Source organism: Chlorocebus sabaeus, chromosome 16, assembly GCF_047675955.1.
Source record: "Chlorocebus sabaeus isolate Y175 chromosome 16, mChlSab1.0.hap1, whole genome shotgun sequence".
In the NCBI taxonomy this organism is placed as follows: Eukaryota; Metazoa; Chordata; class Mammalia; order Primates; family Cercopithecidae; genus Chlorocebus; species Chlorocebus sabaeus.
In genome coordinates, this window is record NC_132919.1 from 72155444 (window position 1) to 72172663 (window position 17220).

The window sequence follows — 17220 nt, forward strand, 5'->3', positions numbered from 1 at the left end:
GCAGCACACCTACCAGCAAGCAAGAAACGTGGGGGTAGACACAGGACGCTGGTGACCTGTCCCATCTGAGCATCAGAGATGGCGGAAGCAGGCTTGCAGGCCTCTACTTCTGGTGTCTCACACAGTGTTTGGACAGGTGGGATTTCCCGTTGAACCTGGAAAGGAAGTGAAGAAACTGATTAGAGGTAGTGAGAAGAGACAGAATGCCCTATCTTGACTGAGAAGAAAGGGATAGAAAATAGCTTTTTGGTGCTTGCTTTGGCAGCACATCTACTTTAAAAATTGGAATGATACAGAGAAGATTAGCATGGTCCCTGTGCAAGGATGACAGGCAAATTTGTAAAGTGTTCCATAAAAAGGGAGGGAGGGAGGGAGGGAGGGAGGGAGGGAGGGAAGGAAGGAAGGAAGGAAGGAAGGAAGGAAGGAAGGAAGGAAGGAAGGAAGGAAGGAAGGAAGGAAGGAAGGAAAAAAGATCCTGTAATCCCAGTACTTTGGGAGGCTAAGGTGAGCAGAGAGACACCTGAGGTCAGGAGTTCAAGACCAGCCTGGTCAACATGGTGAAACCCCATCCCTACTAAAAATACCAAAAATTAGCCAGGCATAGTGGCGGGCACCTGTAATCCCAGCTGCTCAGGAAGCTGAGACAGGAGAATCGCTTGAACCTGGGAGGCAGAGGTTGCAGTGAGCGGAGATCACGCCATTTCACTCCAGCCTGGGCAACAGACCAAGACTCCATCTCGAAAAAAAAAAAAAAGCTTTTTGGGGCTGGGTGGCTCATGTCTATAATCTCTGCACTTTAGTAGCTGAGGCAGACTGCTTGAGTCCAGGAGTTCAAGGACAGTCTGGGCTACGTGGTGAAACCCCGTCTCTACTAAAAATACAAAAAATTACCCAGGCATGGTAGCACACGCCTATAGTCCCAGCTACTCAGGAGGATGAGGTGGGAAAAATCACCTGAGGCTGCAGTGAGCTATGATAATGCCATTGCACTACAGCCTGGGCAACAGGAGTAAGACCCTGCAGGGCTATGTATATAGATGGAGCTGTGGGCTAGAGGGGCAGCTGCCCTGGAGGAGAGGGCTGAGAGTAACCCAGTAACTGACATCAGCAACCCACTGTAGAGGAGCATCCATTAGCACAACTGGACAAGAGGAAAGAACAGGAATGCCAAGAAAGGAGGTTATCTGCTCTACCTGGAAGGAAGAATCTATTAATCAGAAGGCAGAACATCAGAATAGGGTCAAATAAAAAGCTAAGGAAACTCCTCTGGAGATCTTTTGGAATAAGAAACTTCCCTAAGATCACCTGTTAGCCTGGCGTGGTGGCTCACGCCTGTAATCCCAGCACTTTGGGAGGCCAAGACAGGCGGATCACCTGAGGTCGGGAATTCGAGATCAGCCTGACCAATGTGGAGAAACCCCATCTCTACTAAAAATACAAAATGAGCCGGGTGTGGTGGCGCATGCCTGTAATCCCAGCTAGTCGGGAGGCTAAGGCAGGAGAATCGCTTGAACCCCGGGAGGCAGAGGTTGCGGTGAGCCGAGATCATGCCATTGCACTCCAGCCTGGGCAACAAGAGCGAAACGCCATCAACAAAAACAAAACAAAAAAAAGATTGCCTGTTATCCCAGCTACTCAAGAGGCTGAGGCACAAGAATCGCTTGAACCCAGGAGGCGCAGGTTGAAGTGAGTTGAGATTGCGCCACTGCACTCCAGCCTGGGCAGCAGAGTGAGACTCTGTCTCAAAAAATAAAATTAAAAAAAAAAAAAAAAAAAGAAAGAAAGAAACTTCTCTAAGACCAGGGGTGGGGTGGGGTGGGAGTGGGGTCATCCCATACAAAAGCAGGCCAGTGGCCTCTGATTGGCTTTAGGTCCCTACCTGGCTTGGCTTTAGGTTCTGTGAAAGAGACTGAATTTGCCAGGCTCTGGGTGAGAGGTGACTGATGGACATCACTGCATTCCTCAGAGGGCATTCCAGCTGTTGCTCCTACCTGTAAAGGAAAATGGCAGGTTACATCAGACATTAGACAAGGGACTAGACACCAAATAGCATCTTTTGTCTTGCACTCAGAGAACATGGCATTGGTAGGTAACAGTGATGGTGATGTTAGCACTCTTCTAACTCCTTCAAACCTGAATTCCCCAGAAGGATTCAGACTAACCTTAGTATACTCCCAGAGTCATAACTCTTCTAAAATTCTTATCTCCAGGGACCTAGCTCCCAGGCTGATAAGAACAAAACCATGGTTCTTGAAGTTAGGAAATTCAACAGAAACAGAAGCTGTGAAACCCAGAATCATAAAGGTCAATGAAGGTTAATGGTTAATATAAGGCTAATAAAAGAAGGTGACTGGGAGGAGGCCACCTAGTTTTAGATCAGATCACCAGGTTGGACCTGTGGCTCTCTCGTCCGTAACTGCTTCTTCAAGAAGGGCTCTAAGGCAAAAAAGGATCCTGACTGTGAGAAAGGAGGTTTGCAGGACAGCAAACTTAATGTAATCTGCACAAGTAGGTCTATCATACATTCCCTAGAGACAAATTTACATGGGACCAGCTCCGCATTTCCTCTATGCTATCCATCAGAGTTGATGAACAAAATGTAAAGGATATGTACTGGGATCTATTTCTTCATCAGCAGCAGACAATATTCATTTTGCAGATCCCCAGTACCTCTCCCCTAGACCCATTAACTCTTTCTAATCTGTCCAATGATGCCCTCCTCCCTTCACGATTCTGCTTCCAGCCTAGGAATGCTCCAGCATTCCACTCTCTGCTTATCAGTGGCTCCCAGACTCATATACTCAGAGAAAGCAAGCACTGGAAGGGACTGTAGATACATCCAGGAGAGGTCTAAGGAGGGAAAGGGCGTCTTGGTACCAGACTGAGATGACTTTTGGAGCCAGTAACGTGTGTCAGCCAACTGAACACACTATTTAGTGTTCTTAGGCCACTGTGGATCACCACATACCATCTTCCTTCTGACTCATCAAAGGAGAGTATCAAACAACTCAAAACTTTAAAAACTAAAATAAAGGAGAGGAGTAGAAGGTCCCCTTACCATTTTCCTGTAATCTCAGAACATACCTCTTTTGGCTGAGTTCTATCATCTCCTCTCTCATTCAGGGACCCCTCCCTCCACCATAGTTTTCTAGCAGATGTGTTTTCTTTCTCCATTCCCTTTTTCTTTTCAATATAGCAAAGGAGCTTCAGTAGAGATTTAGGGTGAATTCCTCACATTGCCTTTGAGGAGCTTTTCCTGCTATCCAACCGTCAGAGATAGTTGCAAAATGCTCTTTGAAGTTTGGGTTAACTCTGAGGGCATCGGGATCTTTGGCTATGGCTGCCATCTGCTTCCCAATGAACCAGAACTCTTGTGTTTAAATAAAAATTACAGTTGTATAATCTGTATGTCATTGAAATATTATTCTTAGACTGGGCACAGTGGCTCACGCCTGTAATCCCAGCACTTTGGGAGGCCGAGGTGGGTGGATCACCTGAGTTCGGGAGTTCAAGACCAGACTGACCAACATGGTGAAACCCCGTCTCTACTAAAAATACAAAATTAGCCGGGCATGGTGGCACATGCCTGTAATCCCAGCTACTTGGGAGGCTGAGGCAGGAGAGTTGCTCGAACCTGGGAGGCCAGAGGTTGCAGTGAGCCGAGATTATACCACTGCACTCCAGCCTGGGCAACAAGAATAAAACTCCGTCTCAAAAAAAAAAAAAAAAAAGGCTGGGAGCGGTGGCTCACACCTGTAATCCCAGCACTTTGGGAGGCTGAGGCGGGCAGATCACCCGAGGTCAGGAGTTTAAGACTAGCCTGGTCAAGATGGTGAAACCCCATCACTACTAAAAATACAAAAAAATTAGCCAGGCGTGGTAGTGGGTGTCTGTAATCCCAGCTACTCGGGAGGCTGAGGTAGGAGAATCGCTTGAACCCGGGAGGTAGAGGTTGCAGTGAACTGAGGTCGTGCCATTGCACTCCAGCCTAGGTGACAAGAGTGAAACTCCGTCTCAAAAAAAAAAAAAAAAAAGATTATTCTTTAAGGTAAAAATATATAAAATTTCTCAGTCTTTCTACTAATGATTTTTAAATCTACCTTTCCCCCTCAATCTCTCTCTCCCTCCTCAAATCTCACAGTCCGTCCTTCCTTTCCTGAAGAAGCTCAGGGCTCTCAGGAATGGGTCATCTTAAAGTCAGGGGCATTCCACTTGCAGAAGTCAAGATTCTGGCCTCTTGGATCTAGTTCTGGCTGCCTGCCATTAACTCGCTGTGAGACTGCATGGGCAAGGCACTTTCCTTCCTTAAACCTCAGTTTCCTGCTCTGTAAAGGGAGAGGTTAGATTACCTGACCTCTTTTCTGGCCCTGGCAATCTATGATTCCCTAAGGGAGAAGACATGTGTCATTCCATCAGGAAGTAAGACATTCGTTCCTGCACTTTACAGCTTCTCTCTGGGCCACTGCAGAGAAACTCCCCTATAGATGCCTACCTTTCTCTTGCTGGCTTAACCAAAGGGACAAGTACGTTTCAGAAGGAGGCCTTCCTTTAAGAGCCAAACTTGGGGCCAGGTGCGGTGGCTCATGCCTGTAATCCCAGCACTTTGGGAGGCTGAGGCAGGCTGATCACAAGGTCAGGAGATCAAGACCAACCTGGCTAACATGGTGAAACCCCGTCTCTACTAAAAATACAAAACAATTAGCCAGGCATGGTGGTGGGCGCCTGCAGTCCCTGCTACTTGGGAGGCTGAGGCAGGAGAATGGAGTGAACCCTGGAGGCGGAGCTTGCAGTAAGCCGAGATCACGCCACTGCACTCCAGCCTGGGTGACAAAGTGAGACTCTGTCTCAAAAAAAAAAAAGAGCCAAACTCCTCCCACTAAGAGGAAAAGAAGTTGAGGCAGTCTAACTCTAACCCTGAATTTTGATAAAGCAGATGGGAGACTGAAAGCAGCTATGGGGCAGGAAGGAGCATGATAAGCATACCTCCCCACCCGCCAGACTTAGCACACACCTAGGGAGCCCCACATAAGTAGTAGTTGCTAATCCAACTCAACTGTGTGCGGATGGGAAGAAGAAAGCAAGGACATGTGTAAACACACCCACAGCATTGACATAAGCGTTCAATCAATGTCCATATACTCTCTTTCTCTCCTACTTTAAGCCTGTAAGAAGCCATGGTGGGAGGCGACACCATATCCCAGTCTTCCCCTTCCCCAAAGTTGGAAAGGAAGAGACAGTGAGACAGGAGATACTTGGCTTCCTATAAATTGTTTTGTCCTTCCTCACAGCTGCAATCAGAAGCTAAGGGCTCCCGCAGGCCTTGTTCTGATCTGCTGCAGGCGATGGAGGGTTTTTGAAACGGAGAGGACTTGGCTGCGGCCCCGTTTCAGCTGCCGTTGGGGCTGGCTAATGGGCTCATTCGGGAAGACCCCCGCCTGCCGCACTAAAGAGTCCCCCGCCGACCCCCGCCCCAGTCCCAACCCAATTAATAAATGGGGGCTCCCACTTTATGGCTCTGGGAGCAGGAATCAGAGATACAAATGATCCCTAGGGAGGGACAGAAAAAGGCCTTCCAAGAATGAAGCCAGAGAATTGTGCATCCACAGGCACATGCTGCCACAGGGTAGTCATATCCCATTTTCAAAGCATTAAAGGGGAAGAAACTGGCAAAAATACTATTTTCTTTCCCAGATCCAGAGTAGGATAGCATTCTTGAAGTCTATGGGCACACCCTAGCAACAGACTCCCTCTTGCCTAGTTATTCAACCTGAAAAGGGCAGGGTGCATGCAGGTTATCATCTGGACACATAGTGCATGCTCCACTATTCTCCAGGGGCAGTGCCCCCTCCTAGACTCCACAATACTGAACACTGACACATTCTATCAATTGGTTAATAAGATAAAACACTTCCTACTTAAAAACAAAGCAGTTCCCTCTTACCAAGCTTTCATCACCACCAACAGCACAAATGTGTCCTGGGATCATCATCCTGAGGCTTTTATCCCTCTCTTCACATCCAAGCTGTGACCAAGCCTTGCTAATTCCTATGGACCCATTTCCTTTCCTCTGATTCTCCTTGTCTTACTCTAGTGTAAACTCTCAGTGATTCATGTCTTGGCAAGAACAATAATATTCTAGTGAACTTTTCTGCTTCCTTGACCAAGTACAGCTACAAAAGTCCTCAATGTGATTTTCATCTCATCATGCTCTGTTTCCTGCTACTGCTTAACAAATCAAATTCCTCGTTGAACCCAATGAGATTGCTCCTCCAACTTCATTTCCTAATACTCCTTTCCTGTACCATTCTGGTCAGCCAATTCACCGCCTCTGCACAAAACATACATGAGCCCTCTTCTATGAGATTCCTCCCACTGCTCACCTTCCTCTTCTGTTCTATGTCCCTTATCTTCTTTATTTTCAAATAATTGTTTCTGAATAACTCCACTTTTTCTGATTATTTCTTTGCTTTGGTTTCCTCTTATTGTAACAGTTTTATATTATAACCTGCATTCATATGTTGACTTACAAATACAGATTCCCCACTCTCCACCAGCTGTAAGACTGACCTCTCTCACAAGACCCAGAAGTTTCCTGAAGGTGGGACCCTCCCCCAGTCTTCTTCCTCAGAGGTTGTCCTGTCTGTACTCAGGACATGCCTCTGCTAATGATATTAATGCTCCCCACAAAGCAGCCCTCATGGTATAACTATTGGGATATTATATCAAACAACCACGAGGAACACAATCTTATTCTGTCAATTTTCAAACTGCCACCTGCCTTGAACTTGGTACTGAATCTCCCCAAGATTACAAATTCAGTTTCATGACTCCAAAGTGTTACAAAAGAAAAAACAAGTACAGTCACCAAAGGAATTTATCTCTTTATATTCATGGTATATAAATACCATTCTCTATGAAGACATCTTAGGATGAGAAGCTCCATTTTGTTTCCTATTTGTACGATTAATTCCTCATTCTCAGGTCATGACTTGATTTTCCAAAATGAAAATCAATTCCAGAGCCAAAAGTAATCTTGGTCCCTATCAGTCCTATCTCTTATCAACATGTTTTAGAAGGTCTCTAGGAATGGTAAGTTATTTGTGAGTCTCTTTCAACAGTTTGGTAAATACTTCCTTAGATTAACCTCACTCTCAAATGCTGACTCTCTACTTCCTCTAGTTTAGCCCTGTGCGGTTAAGAGAGGAAAACGTGGTCTACCACTCCCCTTTATCGCCTACATATTGCTCAGGATAATAGCCTTTTTTATTATTTTTTTTGAGACGGAGTCTCGCTCTGTCGCCCAGGCTGGAGTGAAGTGGAGCAATCTTCGCTCACTGCAACCTCCGCCTCCTGGGTTCAAGCGAATTCTCCTGCCTCAACCTCTTGAGTAGCTGGGACTACAGGCTTGCACCACCACGGCTGACTAATTTTTTGTATTTTTAGTAGAGACGGGGTTTCACCATGTTAGCCAGGATGGTCTCGATCTCCTGACCTTGTGATCTGCCCACCTTGGCCTCCCAAAGTGCTGGGATTACAGGCATGAGCCACCGAACCCAGCTGGCTGAGGTTTGCCTTTTATTAATTCTATCCCTTAGCCTCAAGGTGCTCATTAATCAAGATAAAAACAAAGCACTTAGCACAGTGCCTGATACATAGCAGGTACCCAACAATGTTAGTTCCCTTTCTCTGCCTTCTTTCTCGCAACACTATACAGGTTCCTCAGCCTTTCTGGGCCTTTTTTACTGGTTAAAGATGGCACTGAACTAAACAAACTAATGTTCTTTTGTAGCTCTAACATTCTATGACTAATTCACATACTCTCGTTTGTTCTTCTATGCACTGCCATCATTTGGATCTAAAATGAGTGGCAGAGGAATAATACTAGTCTCTAGGTTGACTTGGCGTACCTAAAACCACTTGCAGGAGTTTTGAAACTCAAACAATACCAGTAACTTTAATGTGATGCATCCATGTCATTCCTCCTTATTCCTAAATTACTCTCTTGAACTATGTAGATAACAGTGTTAAGTAAATGTCCTTATATATTGCTTAACATATTTGCCCATCTTTTCTAGTTTCCCTACAGAAAATGTCTTCATAGTATCCTAGGGGTTCTTGGCCCATCCTCCAACCTTAAAGGTAAGACTACTTCAATCAAGGGGAATTCTTTACTCAGTAGTGGTGCTTTAATGGGGTCTTCCTGAAATGAATTGTGAATCTCTAAGAAAATTATCATATAAATTTCACTAGCCCAACCATAATTTTTCCTCCATCCCATATCCCTCTCTCTTCTTTATAAGCAATTATACCCAAGCTGGGCACGGTGGCTCACACCTGTAATTCCAGCACTTTGGGAGGCTGAGGCAGGTGGATCACAAGGTCAGGAGTGCAAGACCAGCCTGGCCAGCATGGTGAAACCCTGTCTCTACTAAAAATACAAAAAATCAGCCAGGCATGGTGGCACACGCCTGTAATCCCAGCTACTCGAGAGGCTGAGGCAGGAGAATCGCTTGAACCCGGGAGGTGGAGGTTGCAGTGAGCCGAGATTGCACCAGCCTGGGCTGCAGCCTGGGCAAGAAGGCTGGAAATCGCTCCAGCCTGGGCAAGAAGAGCAAGTCCATCTCAAAAATAAATCAATAAAAATAAGCAATTATACCCCAAGTCTCTTTCCGCAGCCCAGCTACCAGACTCTTCTAGTTCTCCCTTCTTACCCTTATTTCCACTTCTTATATTGCTTCATTTTCTGAGACTTTTGGTCCCCTAACAGAAATTATAAATATTAACACTAGTGTAAGACCAAACTAAAAAATTCCAGACTTTAAAAAAGGGACCAGGCTACTAAGCTTTCTCTAGGTCTTTCAATTCAGCCTGTTTTCTCCAGGGCCAAATGCATTCAAAATTGCATTAGCCTTGGTGAGGAGGGTCGTCTACAAGCTGATCCTTACAAGGTGTAAGGTGTCCCTTACAAGGGTGTCCCTCATTAGGCACTGCTGTAGTTCTGAGACTCAGGAGGGAGAAGGATCCCCTCCTACAGAGAGTCCATCAGATAGGCCCCTTAGGTAGAGAAAAGACATCCTCCAAGACTCAGGCTTTGTTCTTTACTTAGCTCTGACTGCTATATCATGGACTTCTTAAATGTTTCTTCATGCTGCCTCCCTCAGGGTTGGTTTGGCCTGGATAAAATGCCCTTCATTCCTTTAGAGCTATCAATACTATCTGTAGTTTACAACCATGCCAGAGCAAGATATCAAAAAGTCCATCCATTTACAGGTCCTAGGGAACCTGGGTCTAAGTTAATTTACTTCACGGCTATACCTTCTTATTCCAGAGAAGTATGCTGTAGCTGAAGGATGCAAATTAAGAATGCTCCACTAACCAACTACCCACTTAGAGGGTATGAAAGACAAACTCGGAATCAGCCTCTTTCTCTCAGCCTTGGAGTACTACTTTTTGAGATAAGAGATATGAGAGAAATCCAGTGGTCAAAGTGTTTTGGCACCCCAGTGATTAATCATCAGGACATTAAAGCAACCCTTATCTGCTTTCTCTTAGATACCAGAGAGCCCTCTTCTCACCAAGCTTTACTTCCCACAGGCACCATCTGCAAGTGAGCTTAGAAATGTCATCAGCAAAAGCAACAATCTCAGGATATGGAAGAAGAGGATAAAAAGGTGAAGGCTGAAAGAGGGGAAGCAGGAAGACAGAAAGATGACTCCCTGCCTTTCCTGGCCAGGGTACAAAGGGTACAAAAGATTCGTACCTACATAACACGAATGAAAAGCTCCTTTCATAGCTCCTAGAAATAAGAAAGTATGGTTAGTTTGCTTTCTCCTTCACTTTCCGCTGCAGTAGGTTAAGGATCCAGACAGACATTTGTCTTCTGAATTGACTCTTATTACCTTTCAAAACTATGAAATAGCAGTAACTCTAAATACCTGGTAGGGTTAAGCAATCAATACCGATGGTAGGCCTAAAATATTCCAGTTGAATGGTGAGTGGGAAGAAAGAGAAATAGGAAAAGAAGTGGGTGAATAGGAGATGGAGAGACCGTTGCGTACAGTAAGGAGTACCACCAGTAATTCCTTCAGGTGTCGTACTCCCCCAAAGTCTTTCAACTCTGGCTTGGAGTAATCTCCTACTTGAGAGAATTCCTAAAGTTAGGAACACTGGAGGTGTTCCTACAGATGAGAACTGTCACACCTGGACAGTAAAATTAACCAAAGTGTCCAGGAATGCTCACCTTGCCTCTCAGGACAATCAGAAGACTCAGCAGTTCCACCTCTCCCTTGGAATGGTTGAGTGCTTCCTCCCTTGAGGAATTCCCTATTCCCATTACACTTAGCACTTCTGGATGATTAGGATATGAAAAGTCACTCAATAGTTAAAAAACAGTCAAGCTATGAGGCAATCTTTAATAACAACGGAAATCCCAAGATCAGCACCAAGAGCATTAACTGTTCACTTCTTTAAGGCATTAACCATACAGTTAAGGACGCCTATCTAGGAAAGGACAGTGCCTAAGAAATTGAGGTACTGAACAGCATGGTTTCTGGTTAGAAATGGCCTTGGGTATGACAGAAAAATCTAGGTTAGTAAGGTCCTCAACCTTTAGGCCTAGAATTGAAAAGACACTGCTTCAATGTTCACTGCTATGAAGTGAAAACAGTATTTTCTAGTAGGTTGAAGTTTACACCCCAATCATGAACTTGCAACCAGGAACACATAATTCCAGAAATTGGAACAATCTTGAGCTCTCCATTCTCCTTCTAAGATGTGACTTAGCCCACAGGCAAGGGAACACCACTTAAACTTTTGAGGATTCATAAACAGGTTAGCAACTCTCATCATCACCAGTTTTTGAATTCAACTTCCTTCTAACTTCCCTTGCTCTGGTGTATCCTTTAACCTTCTTGTATGACTTGTTCACCCCATTTACAACTTCAGATACCTATCGCCCCTCTTTCTTTCTTCTAGTGGATTTTATCTGCCCTCTGCCTATTTGTCATAACTAGCAGGATTGCAGCACATACCACAGGGGCAAATTTATCCTGTGTTCTAAGCCATGAAAGAGAAGGCGAAGCAATTCTGTCTTCAGGTGGAGATGGGAAAGATTTTGGAAACAATAGGGACTTTAACTTTTAAACAACTTTTTGATTCGTTTTCTGGATTGGGAACGCATTGGGAAATCTCAACAGAGGTAGGTACACTAATCCCCATGCTGACTCTGCATGTAACAACATGGGAACTGGGGCGGGGTGGGTGGTGAAGAGTCTGGTTTAAGACTATCCTCTGAGTCTAAACAGCCTCTTACCAACTTCCCTTGATGACAGCTGAGCTTAAACCCACTTACCTCTCCTGTCAGGAGGAGTCAGGGTATATGAAGCTCAACTCTTTTGATGGTTTGGTACCATTATTTGCATAACTTTTCTACTTTTTTTTAAAAAAAATCACATTTTGTGGTTTTTCCCAACTCATTTTTTATTCTCTAGTTCCTAGTTTAGCGTTTTCAAGCCCCTCTTCAAATCCTGATAACTTTCTGCTGGGAGGGGGAGTTTGAGTCTATAACGATTCTGAGACAGAGAACCCCTAAGATAAAGTGGAGGAAAAATGTCCTTTATACATGATTAGATATGCTCAGGGGGTACAGATTAAGAAGTAAATGCAATGGAGCAAAAGTGGTATAGTAACAGGAAATATTTAATTTTCCAATCTCCACTTTCCATTTTTATAAACTGAAAGAAAAAAATGTAATATATTACAAAATACCTGTACATAGACAAGATACACCCAATGGGGGTCAAAAACAAGAGAGAGAAAGGAATACAGTGTCAGGAACCTAAATCAGGGAGAATGAGGTGGCAACTGACACTTTTCTGATGCAGCATTCTCTCTCAAAACCTGCTGGTAACCATTTTAGCACGGTAACTATATATGCATATTATATATACACACACACATACAAGTGGTTGGGTGATGTCTATGGCATAAGCTAATAGAAGTTCTACTTGCAAATTTGTGCTAACTGCCCTGCTTTAAACGTATAGATTTGATGTTGCTTTCAAATATTTATCGTTCCTATGGACAGCTGAAGAAAAAACTAAGGAAACTGGGTCAAATATATTTGTTTTCAAAACCACAAAAATGATCACGGTCAAACCAGTTTTGCCTCCCACTCATGAACAGAATCAGATTTCTCATCTGTTCAAAATAATGTATTTAATAGACTTAATATCTCTCATTGTACAATAATTAAAACAAAACAAAACAAAAACCACTTTTGAATGGAATTACTTGGGTTTGTAATTTTCAAATAGTCAAGATGAAATTCTGCCAAACCTTTACTTCCATCATGTTTATAGATAACATAACTGAAAAATTAACAAATACCTTTTCTTCCTCCATACAGATTCCAGGATATTTAAATAAATTTTTTTTTCCTCTGCTTTTAGAAATAGTCAAAACTACCAAACTTTGTTTTCATTTTAAAAGACTCCCAAAATGGGGGTGGGGGTGAGATGGGATCATACATACACATACACTCACACATACACTCATCCCCTTCCCTAGTAGGGATGAGGGAATGGAGGCTTAAGTATATTATTTGGGATATTTGGCATAATTAAAAATAAGAGGTGGGAGAGGGGAGGGAAAAACATTATTGATGACTGCTGATAACCAAAATACAATGAAAATATATAGATAATTTTATTCATATTTGATGGGAAACCAACTTTTTTTCATTGAACAGATACTTCTGAAAGTATCCCAGGCTCAAGTTCTTTAATAAAAAACAGGGAGTGGGGCCCAATAACTCAAATTCAAATATTCTAAAATACAAAGGCCCATGTCTGAGGACTAAGAAGTCAACAGACAGAAGGTTCAGATGAACTTTAATGCAATTTACCAATAGCATGTCAGTAAGCCTAGTAAATCTAACTGGACACACTGGTATAAAAAAGCCATCAATGCCAAAATGGCTAGAAGGTTCTCTTTCTAAATCAGTGTTTGGCCCTGCAGGCAAGGCCAGATCAAAAACCAGAGAATAATAAAGAAATACACACACCGATATCTACCTATTTCTCATTAACAGGGGAAAACAGTCTTCAAGTATCTGAAGAGGGTTCTTCTTTCATTTCTTTAAAGTTTTTTTTTCTTTTTCTTTTTCGTTTTTTTTTTTAAAGTAATGCACCTTTCTCTTATAGATTTTATTTTTTAAAATAAGAACTTGGCATTGAAACATGAAACTTGAGTTTTGAAAACTACCCTCGAAGATGATGAAGCATGTTTGCTTTTTCTTTGTAAAAGGGGGCTAACCTATGTTTCCTAAAGGTCTAAGTCTGTGCAGATAAATTATATGACATGTATCTGTTTTTAAAACACTCTATATGCTGGTACTCACATAGAAATAGAAGCCAGAATGAGAAGCCTCCCAAATTATCCCACCCTGACAGCCTTTCCCTTTTTCATTTCCTGTTTATGATAAGGCAAAGTTCTTGCCTGGAAGCACAGTTCAACCCCTTTTACCAAAACCAAATCCAAATCTCTTTGGAGGAAAATCCCTATAAGAACTGGCAGGGTACACATGCTGGGATGTGGACATGTCAATACTGTTCTTCCTCGCAGTATGCTGTTTTAAAATTATTTTTTAAAAAAAGGTTAGGTATTGATGTATCTTCAGAAAAATACCCACCCTAAACTAGGTTACATTTCCATGTATCTTCAGATTTGTTTTTCTCTTTGACAATATCACAATGCTCTGTTTGAAAGGTTTTTTTTTTTTTTGACATAAAAATATATGTGTAAACAATATGCTAAATGCTGTTATTAGCCCTCTAGGTATGGAGGCATCATCTCTAACCACAGCTCAGCAGCAATGTCCAAGCTGTCCACACTTACAAATCAACTTCCCCATCAGAACATGGTTAAAAAAACAAAACATTTTAGAATTGAAGAGTTACAGAGAACAATGTAGGAGTCTGAATTTCCTTTCCTTTATTTCAAAAAAAGTAAAGAATTATCCCAGGTTCTTGGGCATCTCAACGATTTTTTCCAAACAAATGCCTCAAAGAGAGAGAAATAGCAAGAGCGAGAGTGAGCAAGCAAGCGAGAGAGCGAGTGTGAAAGAGAGAGAGAGAGAGCATATGTGGGCAAAAAAGGAGAGAGGTTGGGTAAAGTCTACCTACTTGCCCAAGAATGCCACTTTCTACAACCTGCTTTATGTGCAGGGAGAAGGGCATATCTTTTGTCAAAGAGGAGTAAACTTTAAGGATGAGTAATTTATTTGGAAAAAAAGTATGTTCAAGATGCTCAATGGGGAAAAAGTGTTCACTTAAAAGCAAAATGTGAGATGGTGGAGAGGAAAGAAACATTTATTTAAATCATCCAGGCCACTCTGTTTCCCTTATAGCAAAAGCCTAAGCGCAGCTCAAATTTTGTGAACACTATTCTCTTTAAAGGAAAAAAACCCAAAACACCTAAATTAAAATTCAAAAGAAAGAAACCACACACAACCCCCCACCCCAAAACTTTAAAAATCAAAGAGCCTCTCCTGAGCCATCTCAAAACTGAAACTGTTCTTTCTCTCTTCTGATCAGTAAGTGCAGGCAATGAACTAATAAAACATTTACTTTTCAATGTAATGATCCTCTCCATATTCTCTACTTGTATCTACTAAGGTAGAGTTGAAGTAAATGTTCTGGCTATAGCCCATCCAGGGGGAAATGGTGCCAACATCATTATTTCATAAGTCGCCTGCTAGTAGCAAGTGAGCAAGGAATACAACGGACAGCTTTGCAGTAGCCAAATGCAGATGATTACCTCGCTCTGGCAAATGATTTCATTAAAGATTCAGAGAACTGGATGGAAGGATGGATAGGGAAGGAATCTTTCAGGACACTGAAGTCTCTGGGTTAGTAAGGAACTCCTCTCCCTCTTCCCCCTCTTGGTGGGACTCTCGTAGGCCCCCGATAGAGTTTTCCATAAGCAGAAGACTGAGTTGGGCCCCCCCAGTGAAGGCCTGCTCCTGAGCTGCTGGCCCCAGTGGTTCCTGGCCCCAGCTCCCCATAGTTTTGCAATTTGGTCTCTGCATGTACCACAGAATTGCTGCTTCCCTCAGCCTTCAGGAATGGTTGCCCGACCACCGGGTGTAACGCTAAGGGGACCCTGGCAAAACGGAGGTCCTGGTCCCCTGGAAACTGCACTGACCCTGTGCCCTGGTAACTGCTGGACTCCCCAAGGTGGCTCACAGAGCCTGAGAAGGTCCTGTTCTTCACCAGGGTCTGGACCAAGGATTCTGTCAAGGCTGGACCAGAGTTTCGTTCATCAGTGTCAATGGAACTGAACCCTGTTTCAGGCCCATCAGTGTTTCCGTAAGTCCTGTTTGGATGGGGTCGGGTGGAGTATTCCATTGGTCTCAAGGCCTGGTGCTCATGTGGCAGGTGGCCAGGAGGCTCTGCTTCAGGCTGGGATAAAAGTTGCAGCAAGGCGGCTGTCACGGCTGGGTTCAACTCCTGGGGGGCGCTGGAAAGATCGCCTTCAACCAGAGGGGGTGGAGGTGGCGGCGGTGGAGGTCCGGGGGGCTCAGGGGGCCTCTTCTCTGGTGGAAGAATGTGAGGAGGACATGCTGTGGAAGGGTTACTTCTTTTAAACACCATCTTAAAAAGCACATGTGATTATAAACACAAACACACACACTGTGCAACATAAACAAATATCAATATAAGTAACCAGATATATAAAGAATAAAATCTTGGGATCAGGGATTGCAATTATATGTAAATCAAGTGATTAAAACAGTTGCATTCTGGATCTAACAGCTAGTGTAAAAATATCATATGTTTCAAATGATTATTCTGATTTTTATCTGAGATTTCCTCCATTTCCTTCCTTTAAAGAACTAATATGTAGGCTGCTGGCAGACTCCCTGCCCCTTTTTGCTGTTAGATGGAAACATCAAAACAAAGCAGAAGGAAGGAAGATAAGAGGGAACAATACACATGCTGTGGTCACATTTCTAGGACATAATCTTGCTGTACAACAGAGACCCTGTGTGGACTTGGCTAACACATTTTACAGAATGTTTGATGACATAGGTTAACCTGAAATAAAACTTAAAGAATATACAGGAGAGATAAAGTAAAAAGTTTTTCATTACTGTCATGTATAAAAATACACTTGCTTCTCCAAACTTTAGTCACCTCTCCCCAAAATCATAGTCTGAAAGGATTTTAACTACCATATTATCATTCAGCTTCCTATGTTACAGTAATTTTAAAGACTAAAGTAATTTCTATCATAATTTTCTATTTTGTTTTCCCACCTACTGCATTTTTTTTCCATGCTATGTAAAAAAAATCACTATAGCAGTGTCATGCAGAATGAACTGTTGATAAACATGTTTATCTTGGAGACAGTGACAAGAACTGAGAATTTAGAAATGTATTAAATTCATACTATAATCTGTCTTTACAAAGATCTTTTGTCTTTCTTGAACTACTTCCCCAGACTTTCTTTTTTCCACTGCTGCATAAATGTGCTTAGGCATGATAAACATTGTCTGATAATGAACTCCTGCCAAGGCAGGAGAGGAGAGATGTAACATGGTATGAGTTTGAGGACACAGAAAACCACTGAGACAGAAGAATGGTCGAAACAATGCCTTTAGAAAATTGAGAGTCATCCTGCTGAAGAAAAGATTTAATGTTTTGGGATAGCTTCCAAATGACCGATTTTTCTTTTCCCTATGGAAGCATATTTTAAAATATATATATATATATAGTCATTCTTCCATTATCTAAGCTGTGATGTAGTCATTACTCAAAGCAAGCCAAAAAGAGTTTTTAGTTATAATTAGATATTTCTGTAGCATATTTACCTTAATTATATTCTGCAAAGACAATCAGTAAATAAGTTTGTATTCCCTTAGTATGCAGATGAAAGCACTCTGAAAACACTACATAATTGTAAGGTCATACAGTACAAAAGATGGTCAGGTGCTACATGTAACATCCAAGTAAGGTGACCAACAGTCCCAGTTTGTCTGGGACTGAGGGGGTTTTCCAGGTTGTCAGTGTTCAGCTTTAAAACTGGGACAGTTCAGGAATGAACTGGTGGCCCTATGTATAGTACCCACACAAGTTACTTGTTGACTGATTGGCTGGTTGACAGGGTGGCAGGGGAAAATGAATTTAAAGACAAAAAATTAGCCATGGAAAATTTTGA

At 42.8% G+C, this 17220-nt stretch overlaps 1 protein-coding gene and 1 non-coding gene across 5 annotated transcripts in view; one reads left to right on the forward strand and one right to left on the reverse strand.

The window, feature by feature from the left end:
• The first annotated feature begins 249 nt into the window (after positions 1 to 249).
• Positions 250 to 359, forward strand: LOC119622265 (U6 spliceosomal RNA). Its single transcript, XR_005238928.1, has one exon. It is a non-coding gene; the product is annotated as a U6 spliceosomal RNA (small nuclear RNA).
• A 1524-nt stretch (positions 360 to 1883) lies between these two features.
• CDK12 (cyclin dependent kinase 12) overlaps positions 1884 to 17220 on the reverse strand; it is an 87987-nt gene continuing 72650 nt past the window's right edge. For 2 of the 4 annotated variants that reach the window (XM_008012866.3, XM_008012865.3), the window contains exon 14: positions 11677 to 15622. In XM_008012866.3, the coding sequence (XP_008011057.1) occupies positions 14910 to 15622 (713 nt within the window). In that variant the 3' untranslated portion in view covers positions 11677 to 14909. Of the gene's footprint in view, positions 1992 to 11676; positions 15623 to 17220 lie in introns of those variants that run through there. The other 2 variants (XM_073005346.1, XM_008012867.3) reach the window with 2 other exon arrangements.